Consider the following 27564-nt stretch of genomic DNA (forward strand, 5'->3'; position numbering starts at 1 on the left):
TACTTTGAACACTAACAATGCTATCTAGGTAGGGACAATGTATAGCAGAGCTGGTCCAAAAACACTTCCTGCAACAATGTAAATATCTTATGTCTGCACTAATACAGTAGTCACTAGCCACATGTAGCTGTTGAGATGTTGAAATACAGCCAATGCAAGTGAAGATGGAATTTTTTTTATTTGACACAATTTTTTTTTTGTTTGTTTTTAAGTTTACTTCTTTTGAGCCCAAAACCCACGGAGCCTGACATGGGGCTTCAACACACAAACCATGAGCCCATGACCTGAACCAAAACCAAGAGTCAGATGCTTAATCGACTGAGCCACCCAGGTGCCCCTAACTTAAATTAATAAATTTTAATAGTCATATATAGCTAGTGGCCACAGTACTGAACAGTGCAGCACTAAAGAGCAGGCATATGGAGACCCAACACTTTGTGTTCCAGCCTTAAAATGTCATTAGCATGTATTACATGAGAAATAACACCTTCCACAGAAACAAATTTATAAGTTTTAGAAAACTGTCATTAAGTAGGGACTTAAGAGACTACTTAATGGACTCAAGAGAATGTTAAACTTTCAGTGTGTGTATGTATATGTACTTTTTAGAATCTATGTACACAGGGGCTCCTGGCTGGCTCAGTCGAAAGAACATGTGCGACTCTTGATCCTGGGGTTATGAGTTTGAGCCCCATGGTGGGTGTAGAGATTACTTAAATAAAAACAACTTAAAAAATAAAATAGGGGTGTATGGGTGGCTCAGTTGGTTAAGTGTCCGACTTTGGCCCGGGTCAACATCTCATGGTTCATGAGTTTGAGCACCAGATTGGGCTCTGAGTTGACAGCAAGGAGCCTGCTTGGCATTCTCTCTCTCCTCCTTTCTGTCCCTCCCCTGCTAACACTCTCTCAAAATAAATATTTAAAAATAAATAAGTTTTTGAGGTTGCCTGGGTGGCTCAGTCAGTTAAGCATCTGACTTCAGCTCAGGTCATGATCTCACAGTTCATGAGATCGGGCTCTGTACTGACAGCTCAGAGCCTGGAGCCTGCTTTGGATTCTGTGTCACCCTCTCTCTCTGCCCCTCTCCTGCTCACAGTCTTTCTCTCTAAAATAAATAAACATTAAAAATATTTTTTCTGGGGCACCCAGGTGGTTCAGTCGGTTAAGCATCTGACTTCAGCTCAGGTCATGATCTCACGGTTCGTAAGTTCAAGCCCCGCGTTGGGCTCTGTGCCGACAGCTCAGAGCCTGGAGCCTGCTTGGGATTCTGTGTCTCCCTCTCTCTCTGCCCTTCCCCTCCTCACACTAAGTAAACTTAAAAATAAATAGTTCCTTCAAGGGAGTTGTGGTGTCAGAGACACAAAATTTGAGTTTAAAGACACTAACCTAGATAAGGTCTTATCTAAATAAAGAAGGGTCATAATTACTCTGAAGATCCTGCACGTGCCACGCTATTACCAATGTGGCTCACATCTACTTTTATAACTGCCAAATACAAGGAAAGGCCATTAACTATCCAGGTTTAAGTATTCTAGGACAACTCCCAACATCTCTTCAGGGCTGAGAGCAAGCTCTACTAATGTTAGAAACAGAAGTTCTCAGTAAATCAAGCATAGCTGGATGGACAAATTGGTCCTGAGCATTTCTAAATTATGTCGAAAAAATTTTCAATACTCATGTCTCACTAAGTCTGTTTCATTCAGAATATCCAGTGCACACCTCTGGCACAGCTCTTAAAACAGCATATTACTAAATATTATGTATATTTTGAACCCTTTGCACTAAGCATAGTACCCTTCACGTAGGACATACTCAGTAATTTGTCATGATTTACCAAGATACTGGATAAGCAGTTGTAAGAATTCACCAAAATTCCACAATTATCATGACACACTCAAGGAAAAAATAATTCACCAACTAGACCTAATAGACATCTCTTTCTTTCCTTTCCTTTTTTCTTTCCTAATCTCTGTCATGGGGCTTGAACTCATGACTCTGAGATCTAGAGTCACATGTCGTACCATCTGAGCCAGCCAGGCCCCACCTACCAGACATGTATGGAACTCTACCCAACAACAAGAGAATAAACATTCATCTCGAATGTGCAGAACATTTTTCAGCATCATTTGTGAGGCAACAAAACAAGCACCAATAAACTTAAAAAGACTGAAATAATTCAAAGTATGTTCTACATGCACAATGAAATTATAACAAATTCAACACCAGATGGAATTCTGGGAAATTCACAAATATGTGGAAATTAAACAACACACTTCTAAATAACCAGTGGGTCAAAGAAAAAAACAAGGAAAATTAGAAAATACTTTGAGATGAATGAAAAAAAAATAACTGCATACCAAATTTATGGGATGCAGCTAAGGCAAAATTTAGAGGGAAATTTATAGCTGTAAATACCATAGTTCACTCCAAATGGAGATTGCTATTATTTTATGTATAAAACTCAAAACCTAAACCTCAAAGCAGGTAATACAAGAATAATTTCTCATCAGGTTATTTGAGAATATGGAGATGAGAAGCATGCCTTTTTGCTAGGCCTTTACTATCTAACTGGATAGGTATTTGTTCTTTCTGCCACACCAGTAACCTAAATTGGGGAAACCAATAATGCAATTAATCTCAAGAAAAGACCTGTAGGGATACTAGTTTCCACTTCTAGCACTAAGTGGCCATTAGTCACAAATTCACCTGGATATCTCATATGGACAATATTAACACAGTTTTAGAAAACTGACACCAATTTCAGGTTCAAGATCTACTGTGATTCAGCTGTATCATGTCACTTGGAGAAAGTAGTAATCATTATGATCTTCTCTAACAGCCTGGCATAGAAATCCTTTGAGCTACTGCTATTTTCAAAAGAGGTACACTTCAACAGAAACCCTGTCCTTGCTTCCATAAGGTGAAGTACCTGCTTATTTTCATTATTAAAATTTTGAGTATGGTTTCAAAGTGTTTCTCACTGTATCTGGAAAGCATTAAAAAAGTAACTGTGGCTATATTAATTTTTTTTTCCTGAAAGGTGACAGAAAACCTGACCAATGAGTTTCCTTTTTTACATTTTCTAACAATAAATGCAACATTTATTTATTTAATTTCAAAACAAAAACAGTTATCTGGGTGACAGGAGTATGGCCCAACTCTCTTTTACACTTTTCTATTAAATAATTCTAATAAGTGTTTAAAAAGAATAAAATGAGGGGCATCTGGGTGGCTCAGTCGGTTGAGTGTCCGACTTCGGCTCAGGTCACAATCTCATGGCTCGTGGGTTCGAGCCCCACATCGGGCTCTGTGCTGACGGCTCAGAGCCTGGAGTCTCCTTCGGAATCTGTGTCCCCTTCTCACTCTGCCCCTCCCTCGCTCATGCTGTCTCTCTCTCTCTCTGAAGAATAAAACAGTAAAAAATATTTAAAAAAAGAATAAAATGAAGACACCTGATTTTTACTGCATAATAGATTAACTAGAAACCATTAATAACTTCAAACCTTTTTGTCTTAATTTTACTTTTCTAAGCTACACATTCTATTAAAGTTGATAAATAACAAAATGTCAGTTTGACTAGACCTAAATATGGACAAAAGGAGAAATGAATAATTAAACCTCTGAGAAGTGCAATTTGGCTGCATTAGTAATTTTAATCCAGTTTGAAAACTGATTTAAGTGAACATTAAATATGTAGGAAAGCACATAACATTCCTTTCATATCACTTGTCTGGAAAAGATGAGTGGGAAATAACTAGATCTGGGTGGCAAGACCAGTTTCAGGGTCAAACTATTCACAAGGAAAAGGGCTGAGCATGCTTCTAGTTCACGGCCACACATTCTACACAAAGCCTGTGCAATAGTCCTAGATGATGTGGAGGATGTTTGGGTTTCCAAACCAAGAGGAGTAAAACAAAAAACATAGAACATAAAACATAAAACAAATTTGCTCCACGAGGCTATACAGTGTTTTTTCCCTCTTGTTAAGAAAGCAAAACAGGCCTCCCAATGTTTGTTGATTTGCAAACTGACATTTGAAAAATTATTGTGGTGGTGTTTTTTACTGCTTTTCTGGTTATGAAACAAATGTTTACAAAAACATCAATTATAGAAATACATGCTACAGAAAATGAAAATTCACCATAATCTCAAATATCCAGAGAAAACCGTTACCAACAGTTTTTTTTCTTCATACTGCAGTACATGTAAGGTGAGGATGCTTCAGCAAGTCATTCTACCTTTTTGTTAAAAGCTCTCAGCAGAAGGTCCTGGCTCTAAAGAGCTCAACATTTACAGCATCAACTAACAAAACCTGGTTTGTTTTTCTAAACATAAGTTACCATGGATGATTTCCTCTAGAAGGGTTTCATTTAGGCAAAGTAAAACGGAATTAAAACTACACCTACAAGAGACGCCTGGCTGGCTCAGTCAAAAGAGCCCACAATTCTTGATCTCAGCGTTCTGAGTTTGAGTCCCATGTTGGGTGTAGCCATTACTTAAGTAAATAAATAAACTTAAAAGTAAAATAAAATAAAATAAAACTACATCTATGAATACATACCAAACTTCCCAGCTATCAAAATTACTTATTAACCTGACACAGCTATAAAAGCAGATTAGGGGCACCTGGGTAGCTCAGGTCAGCTCAGTCAGTTAAGTGTCCGACTCTTGATTCTGGCTCAGGTCATGATCTCACGGTTTAGGAGTTCAAGTCCCGCCCTGGGCTCCAGGACTGACAGAGCAGAGCTTGCTTGGGATTCTCTCCTTCTCTCCCTCTATCTGCCCATCCCCCCCTACACACACGGCGCTCTCTCTCTCTCAAAACAAATAAACTTAAAAATAAATAAAAGCAAATTATCAGCAGAAGGAATAGCACAAAATAAAATGTGCCTCAGAAAATCTATGTGCTGCTGTCAAGTATCTTAGATGCTGAGTGGAGGTTCCCTTGCTTCACACCATCTGGTTCCACTGTCAAACTGAAATAATGTTCTGTGTTAAAGGAGACTGAAGCATGAAGCAGACATTAGCTGTGCTATTATGTATTCTGGCTATGCAGTATGAGCCACTGTCATTTAACCAAAGTCAAGCAGGTAATCTGTTCAGCCCTTTTGGGAAGTAGATCATATACACCAAGAACCTCCTTTGAAATTATGAACAAAATTATCATCAGAAACAAGGTAAATATCAGCAATAGGGACATAGTTAAGTCTATTATGATCGTTAACTTTAAAAGTACTTAATATCAAACCATTACAAATAATCAGTAAAACTGGGATGCCTGGGTGGCTCAGTCGGTTAAGCATCTGACTCTTGATTTCAGCTCAGGTCAGGATCTCATGGTTCCAGAAATCAAGGCCTGAGTTGCTGGCAGCTCAGAGCCTGCTTAAGATTCTCCGTCTCCCTCTCTGCCCCTCCCCTGCTCATGTTCACTCTCAGAATCAATAAATATTTTTAAAAAAATCAGTAAAACCAATATGGGAAAATGGTAACATATGTTGTATTTTAAGTCTACTACAGTTACAGCATTACGAAAATGTATATATAATAATAAAACCTAGAAGAGATCTGAAATCATAAAATTACAGGGGGAGGGGAACATGCAGGATTTTGAGCTTCCTGTTTTTTTCTATGAATGTGTATTAACGTAATTTTAAATGTTAAACTAAAGTGGAAATATTGCTAATAAAATGCTATAAATATATTTTCCCCTAGCAATCCATTTTAAACCATACTTCTCAAAAATAAAAATAAAAAATAAACCATACTTCTCTATGAAAATAAAGGTCTATGCAAGAATAACACAAAGACGACAGGCAATAACCTATTTTCTCACTGATAACACATGCTCCCCTCTATTTCTCTGCAAAGCCTACAGTTTCAAGGTTCAAAATTTCCCCTCACTTTATAACTAATTTGATGCTTTTTGTATTTTTCAAAAGCAAAGTTCTACAGAAGGCTTTTGTCATTTTGCTAAACCTAGGTTTTAATAATTTTTTTTTTTTCAACGTTTATTTATTTTTGGGACAGAGAGAGACAGAGCATGAACGGGGGAGGGGCAGAGAGAGAAGGAGACACAGAATCAGAAACAGGCTCCAGGCTCTGAGCCATCAGCCCAGAGCCTGACGCGGGGCTCGAACTCCCAGACCGCGAGATCGTGACCTGGCTGAAGTCGGACGCTTAACCGACTGCGCCACCCAGGCGCCCCTAAACCTAGGTTTTAAAAGTCTGCTGTTAAAGAATAAATTAGTTAAAAATTAACAACAAAAATAGACATTAAAGAGGTATTAGAAACAAAAAGCAAAAAGCAAGCAAGCTATTGTTAAAGTGAGAAAATACTTCCAATATTTTACCCACAACCCTCAGCACCTGTTGGGGTAAAAATATCTGGACAGAAAACATAAGAACTGATGCTAGAAATGGGACACAAGTAGGCTCTAAGCTTTCCTATAAGGTAAAGAAGGAAACATGTTAAAGCCGTATTTAAGCATCTCTAAGATTTTAGAAAGTTGTTTGGGGGGAAAATCCGCCTATTTCTGGCACTGAGACCAGAAGAGAATCTTTTCTCGCCGAGGACACTTACAAACAGTGAAAGACTCCTTAATACCCCTACAGTAAATAAAATAACGAACTTTCCCAAGGCTGTTTCTCACCTATCTCAATGTTGGCCAATAGCACAACGCTAAAGCTCCATTCAGCCAAGAAGTCTACAAAAGGAAGGCCCCCAGCAGAATGCTGGGCAGGTGCCCATTTCCTCGCTTTTGGGTTCAATCCTGAGAGAAACCAAAGACTTTAAGGATGGAGAAACCACTTGTCTTCCACACAACCCTCCACCAATGCCATACTTTTAGCTGAGCTCTACAACAAGGTTTAAACAGTTCTGACTTTGAGGTAATGTCAAGACAAGAACCTGGCTGGTTTTATGGGTAGAGTCATGTGACTTAACCTGAGCCATCGGTTGGACTGACATCTTATCAAAGCTGTGTACCTGAATAACATGAATAAAATTAATGGCAGGGGCACCTGGCTGGCTCAGTCGGTGGAGGGTGCGACTCTTGATCTTGGGGTCATTGAGTTCAAGCCCCTCCTTTGGCATAAAGATTACTTAAATAAACAAACAAACCTTTTTAAAAACTAATCAAAACACAAAACTAATGGCAGCTAGCCTTGTCGTCTACTTTAGTCCAATCACAGCATTAAGTACACTAACATATTAGCTTTTTAAATCTTCATTGTGACTCTAGGAAGGTAGGTGTTCTTCGTTCCATTTTACACATGGTTGAACCAAAGCACAAAGTAAATCGCCCAGGATCAAAATGCCAGCTCTCCCAATGGCTGAGCTGGGATTCAAAGCAGGTAGGTCTAGCCTGGAGTGTTGGAGTACGTGTTCTTTATCACAATACTGCAGATGTCTCTCATTCCACATCCACAAGGAGGTGAAACTGAGGGGCCAGTTTCACCAAACTTGCCAAAAGGACCAAGATTTTCCTTGAAGTCATTTTGAATCACTTTTTAAAATGTCTCTAAGTTTTAGGACACTGACACACAGTGAATTTCAGCCTAAAGATTTAAAAGCAGGTTAAGTCTCAGCTATTAAAAAAACCCAACTGGGGCACCTGGTGGCTCAGGTGGTTAAGAGTCCAAATCTAGACCTCAGGTCACGATCTCATAATTGGTGAGAACGAGCCCCAAGTCTGGCTCTGCACTGACAATGCAAAGCCTCCTTGGGATTCCCGCTCTCTCCCTCTCTCTCTCTGCCCCTCCCCTGCTCGCACAAATGCGAACTAGCTCTCTCAAAAAAAAAAATAAATAAACAAACATTAAAAAACAAATAAATCTTGGGGGCACCTGGGTGGCTCAGTCGGTTAAATGTCCGACCTCGGCTCAGGTCATGATCTCACGGTTCGTGGGTTTGAGCCCCGTGTCAGGCTCTGTGCCTACAGCTCAGAGCCTGGAGCCTGCTTCGGTTTCTGTGTCTCCCTCTCTCTACCCCTCTCCTGCTCGCATTCTGTCTCTCTCAAAAATAAACAAACATTAAAACAAAACAAACATGCTGACCAGAGCACTTTAACTTCCCGGAATATCCGTTAAATAAAATGGATACAAAATGGTAACTACTATTTCAATATAACCTTTTTAATTTTTTAAAAATATTTATCCATTTTTGAGAGACAAAAAGAGACAGAGTGTGAGCAGGGGAGGGGCAGAGAGAGACAGAGGCCCAGAATCCGAAGCAGGCTCCAGGCTCTGAGCTGTCAGCACAGAGCCCAACATGGGGCCAGAACACTCGAACCTTGAGATCATGACCTGAGCTGAAGTTGGATGCTTAAGGGACAGAGCCACCCAGATGCCCATAACTTTATTGTTTTCATAAAACTATAAATTGGTTAAAGTAAGACAAAAGAGTACAAAAGAAGAAGGAAAAAAAATCACCTGAAATCAAGCCCCTTGGAGGTTACCACTGTTACCTTTTAGAGGACCATTCAGAAAGTCCACGTATTTAGCAAGCAAACAGAAATACCCCTAATGGGAGCTCCCTCTCCAGTTTGACCTCATTTGGGAATGAAAAGGCCCTACAGGGTGGCAGTTAAGAACACAGAATCTGGATCCAAACCGGTCTGAATCTGAATGCTAACTGGTGAACTCGGGCCACTTACTGAACCTAACCCTCACATCCCTCATCAGTAAAATGGGAATAACAGCATCTTTGTTAAGATTCTTTGGAGGGCTAAAAGGGAATGGAAGTAAAATACTTAGCTTCCTGCAAGGACATCCTGAGCACTCAATGTACTAGTTACATTACTACTTTTTAAAAAAAGATCCACTTAAACACTTCTCTGTGCCAAGTGTAGACATTCTGTGTTGACATAGATTTACACCAACATTAACACCTTCATAGCATTCCATCTCACGGCACGATAACCTGCTTACATAGCGTCCTACTAATGGGCTACTTAGGTTTGGGGTTTTGGTGGTTTTTTTTTGTTTGTTTGTTTTTTGTAATATGGTTAATTCCATCAATTTAAAGATGCCTCTTTTTACACATTTTAACATGTCTGAAATGCATCATGTTTCATAATTTAACTGCAAAAACTTATTTTCCAGGTGGTACATATATTAATTGAAGTAAATATCCTATGTCTACATTTACACAAACTTGTTTGAGAATTTTCTTAGAATAAATTTTTAAAAGTAGAATTGCCGGGTCGTTTCATGTTCTGATACGTGTCACCAAGACACCATTCAGAAAAATTGTATTGTTGGGGCACCCGGGTGGCTCAGTCGGTTGAGAGTCCAACTTCAGCTCAGGGTCATGATCTCATGCCTCATGAGTTCAAGCCCTACATCGGGCTTGCTGCTGTCAGCTCAGAGCCTGGAGCCTGCTTCCCATTCTGTGTCTCCCTCTCTCTCTCTCTGCCCCTCCCGTGCTTGTGCTCTGGCTCTGTCTCTCTGTCTTTTTCAAAAGAAATAAACATTATAAAAAAATTTTTTAAGAAAAACTGCATTATTGGTACAAACCTCCGCTGGCAGAAGGTGACAGAGCCCGTTTCTCCACATGCTGGCCAACACAAGGTGGGGTCAATTTTTATCATCTTTGCTAATCTGACAGGCAAAATGACCTCATTTTCTCCACTTCTTTCACTATTGAAGTCAATTTACTTTAGACAGGATGTCCAATAAGTCACTCAGTAGAAGAGTGCCACAGGCCGGCTGTCCAGGCCTGGCAGGTGAGCAAAGCAGGTCTGCTGATGCCTCACATTTCTGGGCTACTCACACCTGACAGTTAAAAGGAGCAGTAACGTGCTGTCGGAGGGAGCATTGCAGCCAGACCTGAGACCAAGCCCCAGCTTTGTAACTTACTGCACTATGTGAACCTGAGCAAGTTACTTCACTTGTGAGCCTGTTTCTGCAGGTGTAAGATGAGGCTAACGAGGGCCAACCTTTTAGTACCCAAACTAGAAATAATGTACGACTTTGGGGCATAGTAAATGCTCCATAAATGGGAGCTATTCAAACCGAAAGACCCCCGAAGGAACACTGTATTCCCTTACTCATTTCTTCCTCTAAACAGGGATGACTGGTCTTCGGCCAGGCCCCCAGAAGGAGCCCTGTATGGGAACCGAAATCTCACTCTTAGCACCTACGTGGAAACAGTCCATTCAGATGACGGGGGAAAAGTGCGTACACTCAAAGGCAAACAAACAAATCATTTGTTCTAAGAGAATTCAAATCATCCTCATACGTAAAAATTAAATGCAAAATTCTGGTTTTAGTCAACAAGATCAGTAAGAATTCTTATCAACAGGCAGAGAAATGCTTCCACCAAGCAGACTGATACTAGGAATTTGAAACAGTTCCTTATTAAGTACTTTAAATCCCATCCTGTGTTTCATCATTCAAATACCTGAAATGAGACTCCTGTACCCAAATTCAGGAGTTCTAGCGGCTGTGAAAACTATTACCAATTCAACCCCAGTTCAGATTCCTGACTTCTCAGGAACAGGCTCAGTGGGCATTCTTCTCTCAGCTACACGGATTTATTCCAAATGTCCCCAGCAGAAATTCCATTATTTTTCCCCCAGCATCTCTCAACGCCATCCACCCCCGACCTTTGTTCCTAGCCTCTGACACCTATGCAGGCACTTGCCTCCCAGGCGGCTAACTGCAACCTTCCAGGCTGGGGCTCCAGGCTTCCCTCCTATCACAGAACACTTCCCTCATCAGCTAAAAGCCTTTAAAGGCTTAAAGACAGATCAAATTCTTACTCTTTTTTCTTATCTTGCTCCAATTCTACCTTCTTTTCTACTATGGCACAGTCTTCAACCCCATTCTAGCATTCCTATCTCAAACACAAGCACCCACTCCCCCTCACCATCTCACGAGGTCGGGTTTAAGTCACACACCCTCCAACCATCATTCTCAGACTTCAGCTCTTACCAATCTCTGCCCTTCCTACATTATTACTCTGGCAGTCACAGTGTGTGACACAACTCTGTATTCCATTAAATAAATACCAGTTCCTTACTGGGACTCCTGGATGGTTCAGTCGGTGGAGTCTGACTCTTGATTTCAGCTCAGGTCATGATCTCATGGAGTGTGAGTTCGAGCCCCACATCGGGCTCTGTGCTGACAGCTCAGAGCTTGGAGCCTGCTTCAGATTCTGTGTCTGCCACCCCCCCCCCCCCCCACATGCTCTGTCTCTCTCAAAACTAAAGAAACATTTAACAAAATTAAAAAACAAAAAAACCCAGTTCCTTACTAAGTACTTACTAAGAGTTGTGATCTTGGATCATTTAACCTCTGTGGGCCACTTCCTCATCTAAAAAATAAAATCTAAATTAAGACCTTTTAAAAGGTCCTCACCTGTTCTAAAAATCCTCTAATTTTGTATACTGCCATATCCTGTTTCACATATTAATTTCACTTCTCATATTTGATTTTAGAGGTCCTGAAGGGAGAAAGTATAACCTGTATTTCTTCCCCAACTTTCAAAGCAACTTATCCCAGAGTGTGGCTAAAGAAGATGCTCAGTAAATGTGACATTAAAACGGTCATCTGCACCAAGATAGAACGCTTCAAAGAGCCGAGTGTGAAGCCAAGACCTATTTCTTTCTTTCTTTAAGATTTTTATTTTTAAGTAATCTCTACACCCAGCGCTGGGCTTGAACTCACATCCCAGAGATCAAGAGTCACGTGCACCGAGCCAGCCAGGCACCCCTCAAGACCAATTTCTAAAGCAGTCTTGGAAACTGATAAAGGTAGTTAGTGCCAAATGAGCAGAAGACACCTAGACGAGCCACTGCTGGTTCTCTTCTAGAATCAAAGGTCTGCCTTGACAGCAAAGAAAAGCCACCAACTCTAGAAAGGAATGAGCACAGGTTTGAGAGCTCAAAATGGTCTCTTAATTCGTACGCAGCACTGCCTGAAGCACAGGCACATAAGCCCCTAAATGACAGATCTACCTCGGAGGTAAGCTCAGATGTGTTATGCGCTATAGGGGAGAGGATTCAGGGGCCTTGTCTGGTGGAGAACCCCTGGGACTATCTGAAGCCTGCACTACAACAGCAGGGAAATTTAGGTTCATTTCAGCCACGCAAGGCTGAAAATTGCAACAGACCAATTCCTTCCATTTCTATGCCCCAGTGCCCTTCTTCTCCTCCCCTCCAAAAAAAAAAAAAAAAAAAAAAAAAACACACACACACACAGACAAGGGACAGTAACAAAGGAGATATATTGAAGCATTTAGTTCTATTTTAGGTTTCCAGTGAAATGTTTTCATTTTTGTCTCTTTTCTCAGAGCAGCACGAGTCAACATGTAGAAAGAAAGTAAAGAAGTGGTCTGCTGGAGGATGGGGTCCACATTAACCAAAGTTAACCAGGCGCTCCAAGACAGTGAGAGGATGTAATCTTTCTGAACTCTACTCAGAGGCAAAGGGCTAAGCCCTTTTCTAGGGCATTATCTTCAAATAAAATGTATTCGATGCCCATATGTACACACACCCTCCCTTAGCAAAAGAGGGCAAATATAGCCCTATTTCAATCATGTCAAACTGGTCAATGCTATTCCAGCCACTTATAAACATGCTTTGGCTCACAACTAACATCCTTAAGAGCTATCAAATCAAATCAAAGCCACTCAAATGAAACCAGTTACTCCCTGAATAATCAAATGGAGAAAACACTGCTTTTTAAAATAACAGTTCTTAAGATAAAGCAATGTCCCTCCTCTTCACTCAGCTGTTCCACAGAATCATGAGACAAAGGGCAACTACTGTATTAGCACTTTTTTTTTTCTTTTTGGAGTAAAGCCACAAGATTACTAACAAACAGCTAACGGTCACCATTCAAGAGTAATAATGACATTATGACTTCATATGCCAGTTATCTACCAAATTGGAAAGAAGCAAATATATGTATTTTTCTCTTCCCAAAGAAAATCTGAAAGTAAATGTGAGCACTCTGACTCACTTTCTCTCCCAACAGAACAATTTCTGGGGGAATGTTAAACAGTACCCTCTTCTCTAATTATAGGATGGGAGAGAAGGGTTTCACACTTGTTCGTGAGCTTACCAACTGAAGCTGGAGAACTTACAAGATCCTCATGGTCTAGGTCTAGCATAAACTTCAGTGTTAACACTCAGGGAAAAGCTCTTGCCTAAAAACTCTTAAAAAATAGACCTCAAATCCTTAGTTTTGTTGCTTTAGTGCTAAATATGTAACAGGGTAAACGTAGAGGAAAATATGAACTACCAGGCTTCTAGGTTTAAGTTTCTTGGGTAAGCTTAATGGAGAAATCTACGTTTGTATTGGGGGGCGGCAGGGAAGGCCCCACAGGGTTTTGCACAAGCAACAGATACGGGTAGTTGAACAGCCAACTGTTTAAATTCCACTATAGTTAATGTTCACTGTTACACTGGTTTCAGGAGGACAATATTCGAGTAGCCAATCTTCTGATGATACCACAAGCTGGTTATCTGTTGAAAACAGTAATCACCTATGAACACATCAAATTACTCCTCTGTACACCAATGAAAGAGTAACTTAATAGTTCAAGTTATGTCTGGTCCCTTGCTCTGACTTCTAGTTAAGAAAACAGAAACAGAACACATATATTACCCTAAAACCTATAGCTGGTTCTGTCTGCTGACGATTCAGTGCTGACTTGGAGAATACCCTGAGAAAGCTGGGCATCACAAAAAAACAGTTCTGAAAAGAACACACTTTCCTTCTCTTTCAAGGGCTCTTCAATATTGCCTTCTATGAAATACAACCTAACATCAAGAAACTACTGAGCAGGTAACTTCAGAGTTGAACTCTATGCCTCCGGCAAAGAGAGCAAAATAGTAGCTACGCACAGGTCTGAAGGACTCAAAAGAAAAACGAAAAACAAAAAACAAAAAACAAAAAAACCCGTCCTTCTATAGGGGATATTTCTACATTTCCACTTTGTGCCTCTTTGTAAAATTCTCATAATTTTCATTCAGGGGTAGTAAACAAATGGGTGGCAAACCCCCAACCATCAGACTAGGCTCAGAGGAAAAAAATGTCGGAAGTTGGGACGCAGTGAACATGCAAACACTCAACTTCAGGTTCTCCTCATGCAGAGCTGACACATTATTCGATAACACCCACCCTTGTAAAAATAAATTACATACCCAAAAGGGCAAGCTGCTGCCGTCAATTGGGTAAACAACATAATTACCATGTGCCAGGTGGAAAGTGAATCCTCCTGTAAATAGTTTGGGCTCAGAATGAGCTGCAAACTGTAAAGAAGCTGATTTTTAAACTGTCAGCAGGTTTCTTTTGTGCAATTAGAGTTTAACACAGGGTAATTGCTCAAGTTTCTTTTGAGAAAATCGCCCTGTGACTTGTACAACAACACAACAAACCTCAGGATTTAGAACTCCACTAGTTTCCTCACAAAGAATAAAAATACACTGAGGTTCTTTAATGAGTTTTGGCATATACTTCTAACTGCCTCCCAAAACTAGAGGAAATTAATTTCTAACCAACTAGCATCATGTTCCAGAATGCAAAACCTTGACTGTGTAAGATAAGACTGAGTGCTTTTACATAAATACTTCAAGTTTAAGTCTTTAAAAAAAAAAATCCCCTAATGCTTAATAAAACTGCAAAATGTATCAGGCTACTCCGATACTTCCTTGTGACAATCACGCTGCTCTGACTTTACGTGCAAACAACAAGCAAATAGAGATACTGGAGGCACTCACACAAAGGCAGTTAAAGACCATACATCACCCCAACCGTCTTAAGTCATATTTAATATTCCACTCAGCATCTATCTCAGCTATCCAGAGCGCGCCCGATGGTAAATGGTCAACGCGGGCACTGAGAAAGGAGGAGCTCGGCTTCTTTGTGTGTTATCAGGGTAAACGAAGGTAGGGGAGTACAAGGGGAGGCCATCTCAGCATCTGCGTGGCATCACACTTACCTTGAGGATGTCCCCCCTTTTGAAGCTCAGCTCGTCGTCAGCAGTAGCTTTGAAGTCATATTTGGCGATGGCTTCCATTCTGGGCGCCGCTCAGTGCTCAGCAGCCTGAAGCCGGGGGAAGGGAGTCTTCCCTGCCGAAGCCACCCAGCGCCCTGGGCTCGGCCTCGCTGCTCTCTCGGGACCGGCTCGTGCACTCCGGGACACACAATGCCGCCCTGAATCACAAGAGGGATGGTTGAGAGAAGTGGCCAGCACCGAAGGCGGCCCCGCCCTGCCAATCTGCCTGCCGCCCCAGCCCCCACGCCCCCTGGCTCGGCCCGCCTCCCTCCCTCGCAGGCAGGAGCCCCGATCGCCTCCTTCCTCTTCGCAGGCTCGGCCCCCAGGCGACTGACAGGCCCGCCGGCCAATGGCGGCAGGCGCTCGAGCTATTCCGGCACACACTTCCTCTTCCTTCCCGCTGGGTGTGCGCGGTGTTCAGGAGGAGCCGGCTGAAGACCCTCTCGGTCTCCGCCTCTCCTCCCTCGCCCCTTGCGCTCTCTGCTCCTCCGGCCCGAAATGCAGTCCACCCAAAGAAAGGCCTCGCCCTGCGGACGGCACCCAGCCTTTCCCGGTTACACAGGCCTATCTCCTTCCTTTCCCCCTGCCGACCTTTCTGGTGTTCTGAAAATGTTCGGTCCCGTATCCAGTCAAAAGCAAGCAATTGTCTTTGGTCTTCAGCTGCTTTATTTCACTGTTCTCGGAAACTAACCTCGGTCTGCTCCTAGGAAAGCAGGTCAAAGTTAACCTAGGAACTACTTTTTAAAATTCAATTTGCTGTTCTGAGCAAGGCAGCTCTCCCTCTATCGCTTCCAGACTGATCGGCAAGCTCAGGCAACCAGAAATAGAGGAGATCCAGCTCTGACGCTTGAAAAGGCTCCAGCCTTTTGTTGAAGACCTGCTCTTGCCTAAGGCTCCTTCTCCCCGAAGACCCCCAAGACTTTGGACTCCAAAGAGCCCTTGAAATAGAGGTCCAAAGTTCAGCAATTCCAGAAGAAGCTTCTACATCACTTCTCACTACCCTAAGGAGCAAAGCTTAAATCCTAACTACACTTGAAAAGGAATCCCCTTTTCCGAATCTGAGCTGCCAGATGTCTTATCCGGGGGAAAGAAAGTGCAGGGAGATGGTGCCAGGAAGTCTAACAAATCTCTCAGTCAGCCTGAGAACAGCTGCTTCTCTCAGCACCAAAGGAATACTAAGATGAACCAAGTTGCATTTTTGCAGGTAAAGATTCTGTAATAACCCTTAGGTAGTGTACTAGGTGATGGTGAACTGTGGGCAGTACAATCACTGTTGTAAAAAAAAAAATCTCCAGGCACCAATACGGCCACAACCTAGACCTTTGCGTAACTAAAGGAAAATAAAGCCCCATTTCTGTCTTCAGTTACTGTTTTCATACAGGCTAAATAAAAACAGAAAACAACACGGGACACTGGCAGAATGGGGACAGATTATTTATAGTGACACCGTTCTCGGATAATTACCACCTAGCAGAGAGCTCATCTGAGGGGCATGGGTGATTATCATCCTTTGTTCTAAAGTTAACAATTGGGGCATTAATCAGGCATAGCTGCAAAAGGACTAAGCAGTAAATCAGCTGGGAATATTAAGATTAGAAGAAATGAGCATTACCAAAGAGGACAGAAATCACCTAGTAATAAAAAGTCCTTTAGTCAAATTCTGAAAGCCAAACATTCTACTGCAGGTAAACTAATCAACCAAACCAATGTTTATTCTATCAGGCCATGATATCCCATGTGGGGCTGGCTCTAAGAGAGGAAAGTAAAGAGAGAGCTCTAGCAAATATATATATATATAAAAAAAAATACAATTAGTCTCAGTATTTATTTATTTAAAATTTTCTTAGGTAATCTTGACACCCAACATGGGGCTTGAACTCATGACCCCACGATCAAGAGTCACATGATGTACTAACTCAGCCAGCCAGGGCTCAAAGTATTTATTTTTGTGTGTCCTTAAACCCCCTTTATTTATTCTCTCTGTAGTTGCTTTTTTTAATCAAACTAACCCATGTATATAATTTTGAAAGTCACAGATTTTGAAAGGCCTATTAAAAAAAAAGGGCAGTTCCCCACCCCAACACCTACAAGCAATCACCCTCAATTCTGTTTTTAGCTTTCTTTTTGCACCTACAGTATTTCTATATAATATGCTTCTGTTGTTTTTAAATTTATTCCAGCCATGACCTATTGCTTGCAAGATGTTCACCCCCGACAGTTTCCCCTTGCCCCATCCCAGTAATACCACATATTCCGGTTTAAGCAGTTTCACACTGCAAAATATTCTTCACTGCTGATTTAAATATATTACAACCAACCTTCCTTTCTAGTATAATCCTTTACCTTTTCCCGGCATTAACAACTGCTTTTCCTTCTTTGACTACTCTCCAATATGTGTACCCATTTTTATTTTTTTGCAAAGGCTTCAAAATCTCTGCTATGTGCCTGTCAATGTTTTCTACTGAGTATTTATTTTAATTGGTCTCCAGGGCTGACTGTTGGAACCATGTTATCAGTGATGGGAAACCTAAGAATAACTGAGCAGATCTAACAAAAATAAGGAGCTGCATTTTTGAAAAAGAGAAATCAGAAAAATCGGACAGAAACTCAAAGCATTGTCATTGTCAAGGTGCTATGTTGCAACAGGGCGCAAACTTCTATTTCACTCGGAATTTCAGACAACTGCAGTGTAACCAACCGAACAGCAGCAGCATAAAAACCAAGACAGTTTTCAACACTGGTTTTCCTGTTACCTAACTCATCTACCACAGGTTTCCTAGAGAAAGCATAAACAGACTAACACTCTTGAAAATCATGTTTCAAGTAACTACTGCTTTGTGAGATACAGTTTGAGACAAATGAAAACCAGGCACAATCAATATTTCTGTGGCTGTGCCAAATAAAAATTAGCAGCTCATGGAGAAGACCTGGAGGGGTCAGCTTATCAGGCCAGCCACAGAAAAGAGCACTCAGGCTATTCAACGGGGTGTGTTTCATTAGTAACAAAACTATCTTATACACAACACTAATGACTAAAAGGAAGAAAGCTGAAAGTGGACACAATGTATAATGATTTCAACAGAGAAGATGGGTGGAGAGTACACTGAACCCTAATGAGAATACTTAAAACTGTTTCAGCATACACCCTTCCTTCAGTCCATCACACACAGCAAATTCTAAAGCAAGTGCAACTTGAATCGTTCATTTCAAGCAATGTGCACTGAATCCTAAAATGCAGTCTCCTAAAGGTATCTGTAGGATTTGTTCTCCTTCCATTTAACTCTTCTTCCCCAAATTTACAGAAAATAAAAATACACAACATTCACTGGGCAATATCACTTAGTGTTAAGGCCCCAGGGTCTCTAAAAGCAGGTTGATCTGGGTTGAACTAATGACCTTGGTGCTTACCGGCTATAATTTTGGGCAAGCCCCCCCCTTTTTTTTTGCTGGGGGGTAAGCCTTTTAAACAAGCCCCATTTCTCATTTGTAAAATGGGGATAGTATCACCTACTTCATAAGATTCATTCACCATTAAATTAGGTAATGTAGATAATATACGTGAAGTGCTTTGGACAGGGCCCGACATTAAGTCATTCAAAATAAGTTAAAATGTCCCTCCCCCGTTCATGCTCTGTCTCTCCCTGTCTCAAAAATAAATAAAACGTTAAAAAAAAAAATTAAAAAAAAAAAGGGGGGGCCCCTGGGTGGCTCAGTCGGTTAAGCGTCCGACTTCGGCTCAGGTCACGATCTCACTGTCCATGAGTTCGAGCCCCGCGTCGGGCTCTGTGCTGACAGCTCAGAGCCTGGAGCCTGTTTCGGATTCTGTGCTCCCTCTCTCTCTCTGACCCTCCCCCGTTCATGCTCTGTCTCTCCCTGTCTCAAAAATAAATAAAACGTTAAAAAAAAAATTAAAAACAAAACAAAATAAGTTAAAATGTGATTCTGCTTAAAACAGAGAAGATGTTCAACTTCACTAGTTAGAAACTGCAAATTACAACAATGAGATTTCTTTCACCTACTAGTTGCCCAATTTTTTAAAGGTTTATAATATTTAGCCTCTGCAATTCTCTGGTTGAACAGACTCCCAGGCTCTTTATTCAATGTTCATCCACTTAACAATTTGAGCTGCTACTATATGCCTGACAATGCTTGGTATTGGATTGTAATAATAAAACCATCACAGAGCACAGGAGCAGGGAATTAATCAGTTCAATCTTTTTGGAAAGTAATTTTATAGTATCTACTGACAATTTAAAAATACCCTTGAACAAGCAATTCCATTTCCTACATTTATCTTGCTGAAACACTGACAAACACCATGTGCAAAATGCATATATACCTGATCAATATCCATGAGAATGTCTATGAAATATATTTCTATATAAATACTAAAAGATATTATCAAGTTAAAAACAAAAATGAAGAAAGATTTGTTTACCCCATTTCTGTAAAGCAAAACATTATTTATCAGCATGTGCTAAAGAAAAAAAAAATCAAAGGGTTAACAATGGTTATCTCCGGGAGCAAGGTCACAAAATATTTTCATTTTCTGCACCATATACCTCAGTTATATTTTCATCACTACTTTTATAGTCAGAAAAAACCGAACACCGGGACGCCTGGATTCCTGAGTTCGAGCCCTGCATCAAGCTCTCTGCTGTCTGCACAGAGCCCACTTCGGATCCTCTGTCCCCCTCTCTTTCTGCCCCTCCCCCGTTTGCACGTCCAGGCGTGCTCTCCCCCCCCCCAACCAAATAAAATAAACATTAAAAAAAAGAAAGAAGGAAAAAACAAACACCAAAATCTTACTGGTGTTCTGGAGTCAAACCTGGATTCAACTGTCGCTTAACCACTTGACTAGACGGGGAACACTAGAGAAATAACTTAGTCTCTAATTCCTAGTTTCCCTAAGCTGGCAAATGGGGCTAACAGCATCTACCTTTTAAGGGCATTTTGATGATTAAAAGAAATAGCCCATGGGGCACCTGGCTGGTTCTGTCAGTAGAGCTTAGAGAATGCTCCTCTTTATCTCAGGGTTGTGAGTTTGAGCCCCACATTGGGTGTAAAAAATACTTAAAAAAAAAAAAAAGTTAAAAGTCTTAAAAAAAAAAAGGGGCGCCAGGGTGGCTCAGTCGGTTGAGTGCCCGACTTCAGCTCAGGTCATGATCTCACAGTTCCTGGGTTTGAGCCCCACGTTGGGCTCTGTGCTGACAGCTCAGGGCCTGGAGCCTGCTTTGGATTCCGTGTCTCCGTCTCTCTGTGCTACTCCCCCACTCACACTCTGTCGCTCTCTCAAAAATAAATAAAGATTAAAAAATTAAGGGGCGCCTGGGTGGCGCAGTCGGTTAAGCGTCCGACTTCAGCCAGGTCACGATCTCGCGGTCCGTGAGTTCGAGCCCCGCGTCGGGCTCTGGGCTGATGGCTCAGAGCCTGGAGCCTGTTTCCGATTCTGTGTCTCCCTCTCTCTCTCTGCCCCTCCCCTGTTCATGCTCTGTCTCTCTCTGTCCCAAAAATAAATAAACGTTGAAAAAAAAAATTTTTTTTTAAATAAAAAAAATTAAAAATATATATATTAAAAGAAATTTTAAAAAATCTTAAAAAGAGAGAGATACCATGTGTAAAGGCCTTCATAGAGTCTCTGGCGCAAAGTGCTAAGAAGTGTTAACTGGCTAGTATCACCAGTACTTTTCAAATACCAGGCCACTATATTCTTACATCGTCCATCTTCCATCTGCGTACAAACTTAGAGCATTCTCGTAGGTAAATTAACAGCCCTATTAAGTACAAAGTTTAAAATTAAATTGCTCCACATTACAGTCCTAACAATGCTCACATACTTACGCATATAAAGACTAATCACATCTATCATCAGTTACTCTGTTTGGCTTTTAAATATTTACTCTGTATATACAGAAGGTGTGATTTTAAATGGACTAATTGAAAGCCGCATTCCACTCCATCCTCATTATTTTACAGCTGCATTCTGCAGCAACAGTCTTGGTCCTTGGACCAGTAGCATCAAAACCTCCCTATTCAGAGACTGATTCACTGTGGGGTGCCTTCTGGAGTTCTGCAAAAGGTAGGGGCCTTAGGCCCAGAGCCTGATTTAAAGTAAGACTCACGGTAATTCTCATGCACACTAAATTCGAAGCATCACTGTTGTACTAGAAGGGCGCCTTAACCAGATTTTAAACTTTGCATTCCACACAATGCACTACAAGGTCTTTGCATAAAATGAAAATAATGCGTGTTCACTCGGCTCAACTAGGAAAAAGCCAACTTTGACAAATAAAACCAAGGACTCCCAACAGCCATTCAGTAGTGCTGGAAAGTTCTTCTCAATTAAACAAGTAACTAATTAATTTCTCTCAGCAGAGCGCGGTGAGTCTCTACTCCGTATTACTTAATTTCTCCAAAATCTATTACTCTTCTGTTCTAGGTAACAATCAGAACTGCTGCAGCCCAACAGGCAACATAACAGATTTTTCTCAGAAAAATCGCTAAGTACCATCAACTAGTGGTATTTAAAAGCTAGCAATCCCTCAGATCTGAATACACTTGCTAACGAAGTGAACTCCCTCAAGCATTTAAATGCTTGCTCTTAGTATCAGAAAAAGCCGATTATAAGAATTAACTTCGCTTTTTACCTTGGGAATTCAGAATATTTTGAGCAAGGGAAGGAGCAATGGAACACTAGTTATTCCTCTCTGTCAAAAAACAACAACAACAACAAACAACCCCTCAACAACAATAACAAAGATGAGTAATTAAAAGAACCCTGGCAAAGAATTCATATTATCACAATGGCCAGGTTTTAATTCATCGGCGGTCTAAATAAATTCCATTCCCTTAAATATTTCACGTTATCTTAGTTCTATTGTAATATATAGGTCTATGACTGGTTTGTTTTTCAACATTAACCACTTCCCACTAAAAGCCAAAAAGAAGTCAGATGATGAGTGGGCCCCTGGGTGGCTCAGTCGGTTAAGCCTCCGACTTCAGGTCATGATCTCGTGGTTCACGAGTTCGAGCCCCCAAGTAGGGCTTCTGTGCTGACAGCTCAGAGTCTGGAGCCTTCTTCCGATTCTGTGTCTCCCTCTCTCTCCGCCCCATCCCTGCTCTCTGTCTCACAAAAGTAAATAAATGTTAAAGAAAAAAAAAAAAAAGTCACACAAGCCCCAAATTGACCCAATCTTCCTTACTAACATGAGAAACCTAGAAAGAAAAAAGAAAGCAGTCACACGGTACAATGTTAAAATGAAAACAACTAAAACACAAATAACACAAGCCAGCTACACTTGTGTCCTACTGATGGTATTGATTACTTACGGATGAATTCAATCCTTTGAGCCTCCCCGTTCCCAGGGGGAGAACTTAAAAGTCTAGGCAAGGTTCTCTGGCAACTCTTCTGGCTGACTGAAGGAACCCATAAAGGAGGAAAGAGGGCATCTTCCCCAGAGAGAAAACGGACTCTTTAAATGAGAGAGAATACGAATTGCACCAAAGGTCAGAAACCTCGAAAAATTATGCCCAAGAGGGGGACAAAAAGGAGGAAGGGGAAGTAGATTAGAAAGAAAAAAAAAAAAAAAACGGGGGCAGGGAGGAAGCAAATGACTTGCATTACACGAGTAAGCATTTAGTGTACTCAGTGAAATGGAGAAAGGAAAGGCAACTACTGGAGAAGTGCAAAGCGAAAAAGTGAGACAGGAAAGCCAAAGAGACTATGCTAACTTCTTTCATGTGTCTTTTAGACTCGTTTCCGAGGCAACAGAGCCAAAAGATAGACCCCGAGTGCCCTTCGGCTCCTCTGCAAATCGGACTTTCATAATAACTCCCTAAACAAGCTATAACTCCTACGACTTATGTTTAAAAGAGCAAATTTAAAGTACCAGTGCTTTTCTAGCCTCTCGCATTGAAATCATTCCTCGGAACATTTCAACCAACTGCTTCTTGTTGTTCTTTACAACAATTTTTCAGAGGATAGTTTCAAAAATTAAAAAAAAAAAAAAAAGCGACAGACGTAAAGGCATCTCAACCGGCTCCAGGAGCAAAAGGTTCTCACTCATGGTATTCATAGGGTTGGTGGGGTCCCTCCCCAAATTCGGCCCAAAGACACCAGGAGATGGTGACGTGGTGGCCGTGCAGGTCGAAGGAGCATCAATCACCACATATGCAGCCGCTGCGAATCCCCCGCCTCCCGGGCCAAGTCAGACTGACTCACAGAATGAGTAGCCAGGGCTCCCGGGCTTCTCCCGGGCCCCTTCTGCGCAAACCCTCTCGAAGAAAGCGTAGAACTTAATTAGGAGCCCCCGGCCTCCTGCCCCAGGGTCCGGGGCTGTGAGCCGAGCGAAGGGCCGGGGGAGGACGGTGCCCCAGGAAGGAAGCGCTCCAAAAGGGGAAACGCGGTGCCCGGAGCCCCGGGGACTCCGTCCCCCGCCACAGGCCTCGCCACTCTGAACCCGAGCCCCGGCAGCCCTCGGTAGGCTCCGGCCCGGTCCCCGCGGGCCAACTACCGCTGCGGAGCGGGGGGGAAAGAGGCACCGGAGCAGCGCCGCCGCCGCCGGCCGCACTCACCGTGGCGCAGCTGCTCCGCTCCGCGCCCGGCCGTCCCCTCCGCACCGGTGCGAGCGGCCACCGACCCCGCTGCTGCTCCCCTAGGGCAGCGCCTGTGCCCGTCGCCGTCACCGCTTCAATCTTCGTCGACACCGCCGTCGCCGCCGCCGCCCGCTCGCCGAAGCAGGACAGCCGCCTGGCTTCCGCTCCTCGTCGGGGTCCCGCGAGAACTTCTCCGCGCGGCCCCGCCCCGCCCCGCCCCCGCGAGACTTCCCCCGGCGGAAAAGCGCAGAGCGCAAGCGCTCCTCCTCCGCCCGGGTCGCGCAGGTAGCCACCATCTAGCAGCCTAGGCGCCTGCGCCAGACCGCCCCGCAGCAGGTGGCACCGCCGTGGCTCCGCCTCCGGGTCGCTGTAACCCTTTCGGTTCCGAGGCGGGTAAATTACAGCCCAGCCCTGAAGGGGTGACTGACTCTTCACCACACCCTAATCACTTCCCTTTTCTTGCCACCAAACCGAGGCAGTTGGCGGGGAGTGGTGATGGGGTGCGGAAATCTCCCTCCAGCATGAAGCACTCCAAATAGAGGACCAGGTTTTGAAATATTTGAGAATCCGGTCCAAACTGCAGTGTTAGGCGAATATATTCTTTGCTCCTTGATCTAATCAAATGCTTGAAATATGCTAAGCGTAGGTATGAGTATAGGTGTTAGGTATAGAAGGTACAACGATGAACAGAAATCCTAGCCCTCAAGCAATTCAAGGTCTAGAGGGGATTAAAAGTAAACAAAAAATGCCGTATGTAATGTTAGAATTATTTGGGGGAATGCTGAATAAGCCAAAAAGATGCGAGGAAGGACCGCTACTCTCATCTCAGAATAGTCTTCCCTGAAAAGGTGAATGATGATGATGTCTGAGCTGAAGACCAGTAGGAGTTCACCAGAGAGGTGGAGATAGATGCATTCCTGGCGAAGGGAACAGCACGCATGTACAAGGAACGGAGGCGTGACAGAGTCGTGTTCTGTTCAATGCTAAGTAATTCCTATACCAGGGAGATAAGTAGGGGAGCGACAGATGAGGCTTGAAGAAGTAATTCATATTTTTCAGTTCCAAAAGCTCTTTCCAATTAAAGAGAACAGAACGTATCAAATGGTAATGTTCTCTCTGAAAGCCAACAAAATAGTGCTGAGAGAAGAATGACAAAACATCTGATTCTATAGAGAAAACAAGCCATCGAAATAAGGAAAATGAATTTTTCTTTCACCAAGTGATTATTGAGCATCAACTCCATGCAAGGCACTATGGGAGGGAATAGATGAACCCTCCAAAGCCTCTGCTTTCAGCAGTTTGTAATCCAGAGGAGAGTTGCCTAGTCTGCAAGGCAACACAGCTGGCCTTACTTAATTCCCATTGAACCGTATATAAGACTTCAGAGGAGGGAGCCAGTTACTTGGTGCTCAGGTAATCAGGGAGGGCTTGGTGTTTGAACTGCAACCTGAAAGCAGGGAGGAAAGAGTGACAGAATTAGCCAATATTTCAGATTGCCCAGAGTTTAGTATTTGGGGTGGGGGGGGGAAGTAATAAGAGGCAAGGCCAAGATGTATGGCTTAGGGTTCATTGGCAAGCGATTACCAACCTCTGAAGGCTTTTGAGCTGGACATGTCTGATATGTAGTGAAGATAATAAGAGGACTATCTATTTACTACCTGGAGTATGCTAAAGTCATAGCATTTCTACAGGGTGGATAAAAATATCCCCATTTACAGACTCAGAAACTGAGGCTTAGAGTTTAGTCTCAGCCTAGGCTTAGAAACTAGGCTTCTTAACTTACCCAAGGAAACCCAATTGTAATAGACCCAAGACTTGAACTTAGGCCTGTCTTGTTTCAAAAATCCGTATTTTTCCAACTATGATACTTTATAATTACTTTGTAATTCTAGAATGGTGGCCAAAAAAAAAGAGAGAGAGAGAGAAATGAAGGGTAGGACTTAGCTGCTGAGCAGAGAGGAGAAGGAAGCGAGGGAAGAGTTGCATTTCTTTGTTTTGAGTAGGGGGAACAACAGAGAACTTTGCCAGTCAAGGGGACTAGCTAACTGGGCAGGGGAGGAGTTGTGCAGGGAAGGGGCAGGGAAGGAGATAAGAATGTCCAGTTTTGGAAATGGAGAGTTCATCATTCTAGGAGACATGCAGGTGGAAATGTCCAGTATGCTGTTGAAAACCTCAATGCATTCATTCGTTCTCCCCACAATGTTAACCGAGCAACTACTTTGTAGAGAGCGGAATGACCTGTCACAGAGCTTGCAGCCTAAATGGGAACATACCATCGAGAGTATGACATTTGCAGTCCAAAGTCCTTAGCACCTTTGGGAGCATACAGCGGGGGACCTGACCTAGTCCAGGGAAGGCCAGGGAAGGCTGAGGAAGAAGGTTTGAGACTCTGATTAGCCTGAGAGGAAAAGAGCGTTTTAGGAGAGAGGACGGCATGTACAAAGCCCAGACAGCAAGAGAGGATTCACGGAAGCCATCTCACTGGGATGATGAAGAATGTGGGACGTGGATAAAGCATTTGGAGAGGCTCATGCAAGGCCTTTTCAGTGCTGCTAAAAACTAGGCACTTGATCCTATAGGATGCTGAAGCAGGTGTGGGCCACGGTCAGATTTTCATCTTCAAACTACTTTGTCACTCTGCCTGCAGAGTGAAAATCAATGAGAACTAAGATATTTATCATCCACAAGACAATAATATCTCAAGTTCCTTGCAAGACCTTTATGGATCTGGCTCCTGCCTGCCAGCCCCACTCTGTCTCCAGCCAACACACACGCTCCACCCAAACTAAACCATGGAGGTTTCCAGAAGGTACCATAAGCTTCTGAGTGTCCATATCTTGGCACATGCAGTTTCCTCTGCTCAGTTGGAGCCACCCCACCCCTTTTAGGCCCTCAAGCCAGTTTTAGGGTTTCTTCCTCACAATTCCCACAGTCCCTCCAATCTCATGGCAGCATTATTTGCTCAAAATCTTCCCCCACCCTCCCTCCCTCCTAATGCTCTACAAGCTCCCAGAGAAACAGGACCATCCCTTTTCACATCTGTATTCCCAGCTCCAGCACAGTGTATGGAGGGAATAATGGATGGATGGATGGAAAATAAATAACAGAAGTTGACTAGAGATAAAGATGTGGCTGCTTTTCTGTGTGATGTGATATTTGAAGCTAAGGAAGTGGGTGAGATCTCAAAGGAGTATAAATTTCTAAGACAACAGGGGGAAAAAAAAGTATGCACTTCCTTTTAAAAAAGACTCAGTATATCTATGCAAAAATATATGCGTACGGACCAGATTTGGAAGAGAACATTTAAAAATAAAAACAAATGTCTTGAAATGAAGCAATGTTGGTTGACTTATTAAAAAACAACAACAACAACAATACATACACACACACACACACACACAAACCCACCAAAACAAAACAAAAACCCCACTGAAACCTTCAACATTTGTTATGTGGTCTTTTCCACAAAAATTCTTTTCAACAGACACAGACTCAGAAACTTAAGAGAGCAGTTGCCCAAAATCATCCCATGTAGAGAAAATAAACCGCACTAGAGGCAACAGCATTTGGCATGCATGTGGCTAATGTTAAATAGCAAAAAGATGGTTAGAGTGAAGAGTCAAGTTGTGAGGTCAAAGTCACATCCTGGTATGTAAACCTGTTGTAACTGTAGCAAAACGTGCTGATTACAAATTGGCCACATCAGTCACTTCAGAATGCATAAATTAATCACCAAAAAAAAAAAATCTCTCTTTTCGGTTGGGTTGGGGTTTGCGATTATTTTTTAGTCGTCAGAAACGGTTTCTCGCTTTGCATTTTGTGAATTGTGGTGCTGCCGCCTGCCGGTAAGAACTGGACATTACCTTGGCGTTTACTGAGCCTTCAAAGCCCAAAGGAAACTGACCTAGCAGTTGACCCCCTAACTTAGGAGCAGCCTCCAGCCTGTCTCAGGCTGGTCCTCG

At 42.5% G+C, this 27564-nt stretch overlaps 1 protein-coding gene across 1 annotated transcript in view; it reads right to left on the bottom strand.

Moving 5' to 3' along the window:
* The window catches only part of GRB2 (growth factor receptor bound protein 2), a 74325-nt gene extending 50534 nt beyond the window's left edge, over window positions 1-23791 (bottom strand). Inside the window, exons 1-2 of the mRNA XM_025927597.2 lie at window positions 23582-23791; window positions 14951-15165 (exon numbers count right to left, since the gene is read on the bottom strand). Of these exons, the coding sequence (XP_025783382.1) occupies window positions 14951-15028 (78 nt within the window). The 5' untranslated portion in view covers window positions 15029-15165; window positions 23582-23791. The remainder of the gene's footprint in view (window positions 1-14950; window positions 15166-23581) is intronic.
* Between the last annotated feature and the right edge of the window lie 3773 nt (window positions 23792-27564).

Source organism: Puma concolor, chromosome E1 (assembly GCF_028749965.1).
Source record: "Puma concolor isolate L17-30 chromosome E1, mPumCon1.1.hap2, whole genome shotgun sequence".
Taxonomy (NCBI): Eukaryota; Metazoa; Chordata; class Mammalia; order Carnivora; family Felidae; genus Puma; species Puma concolor.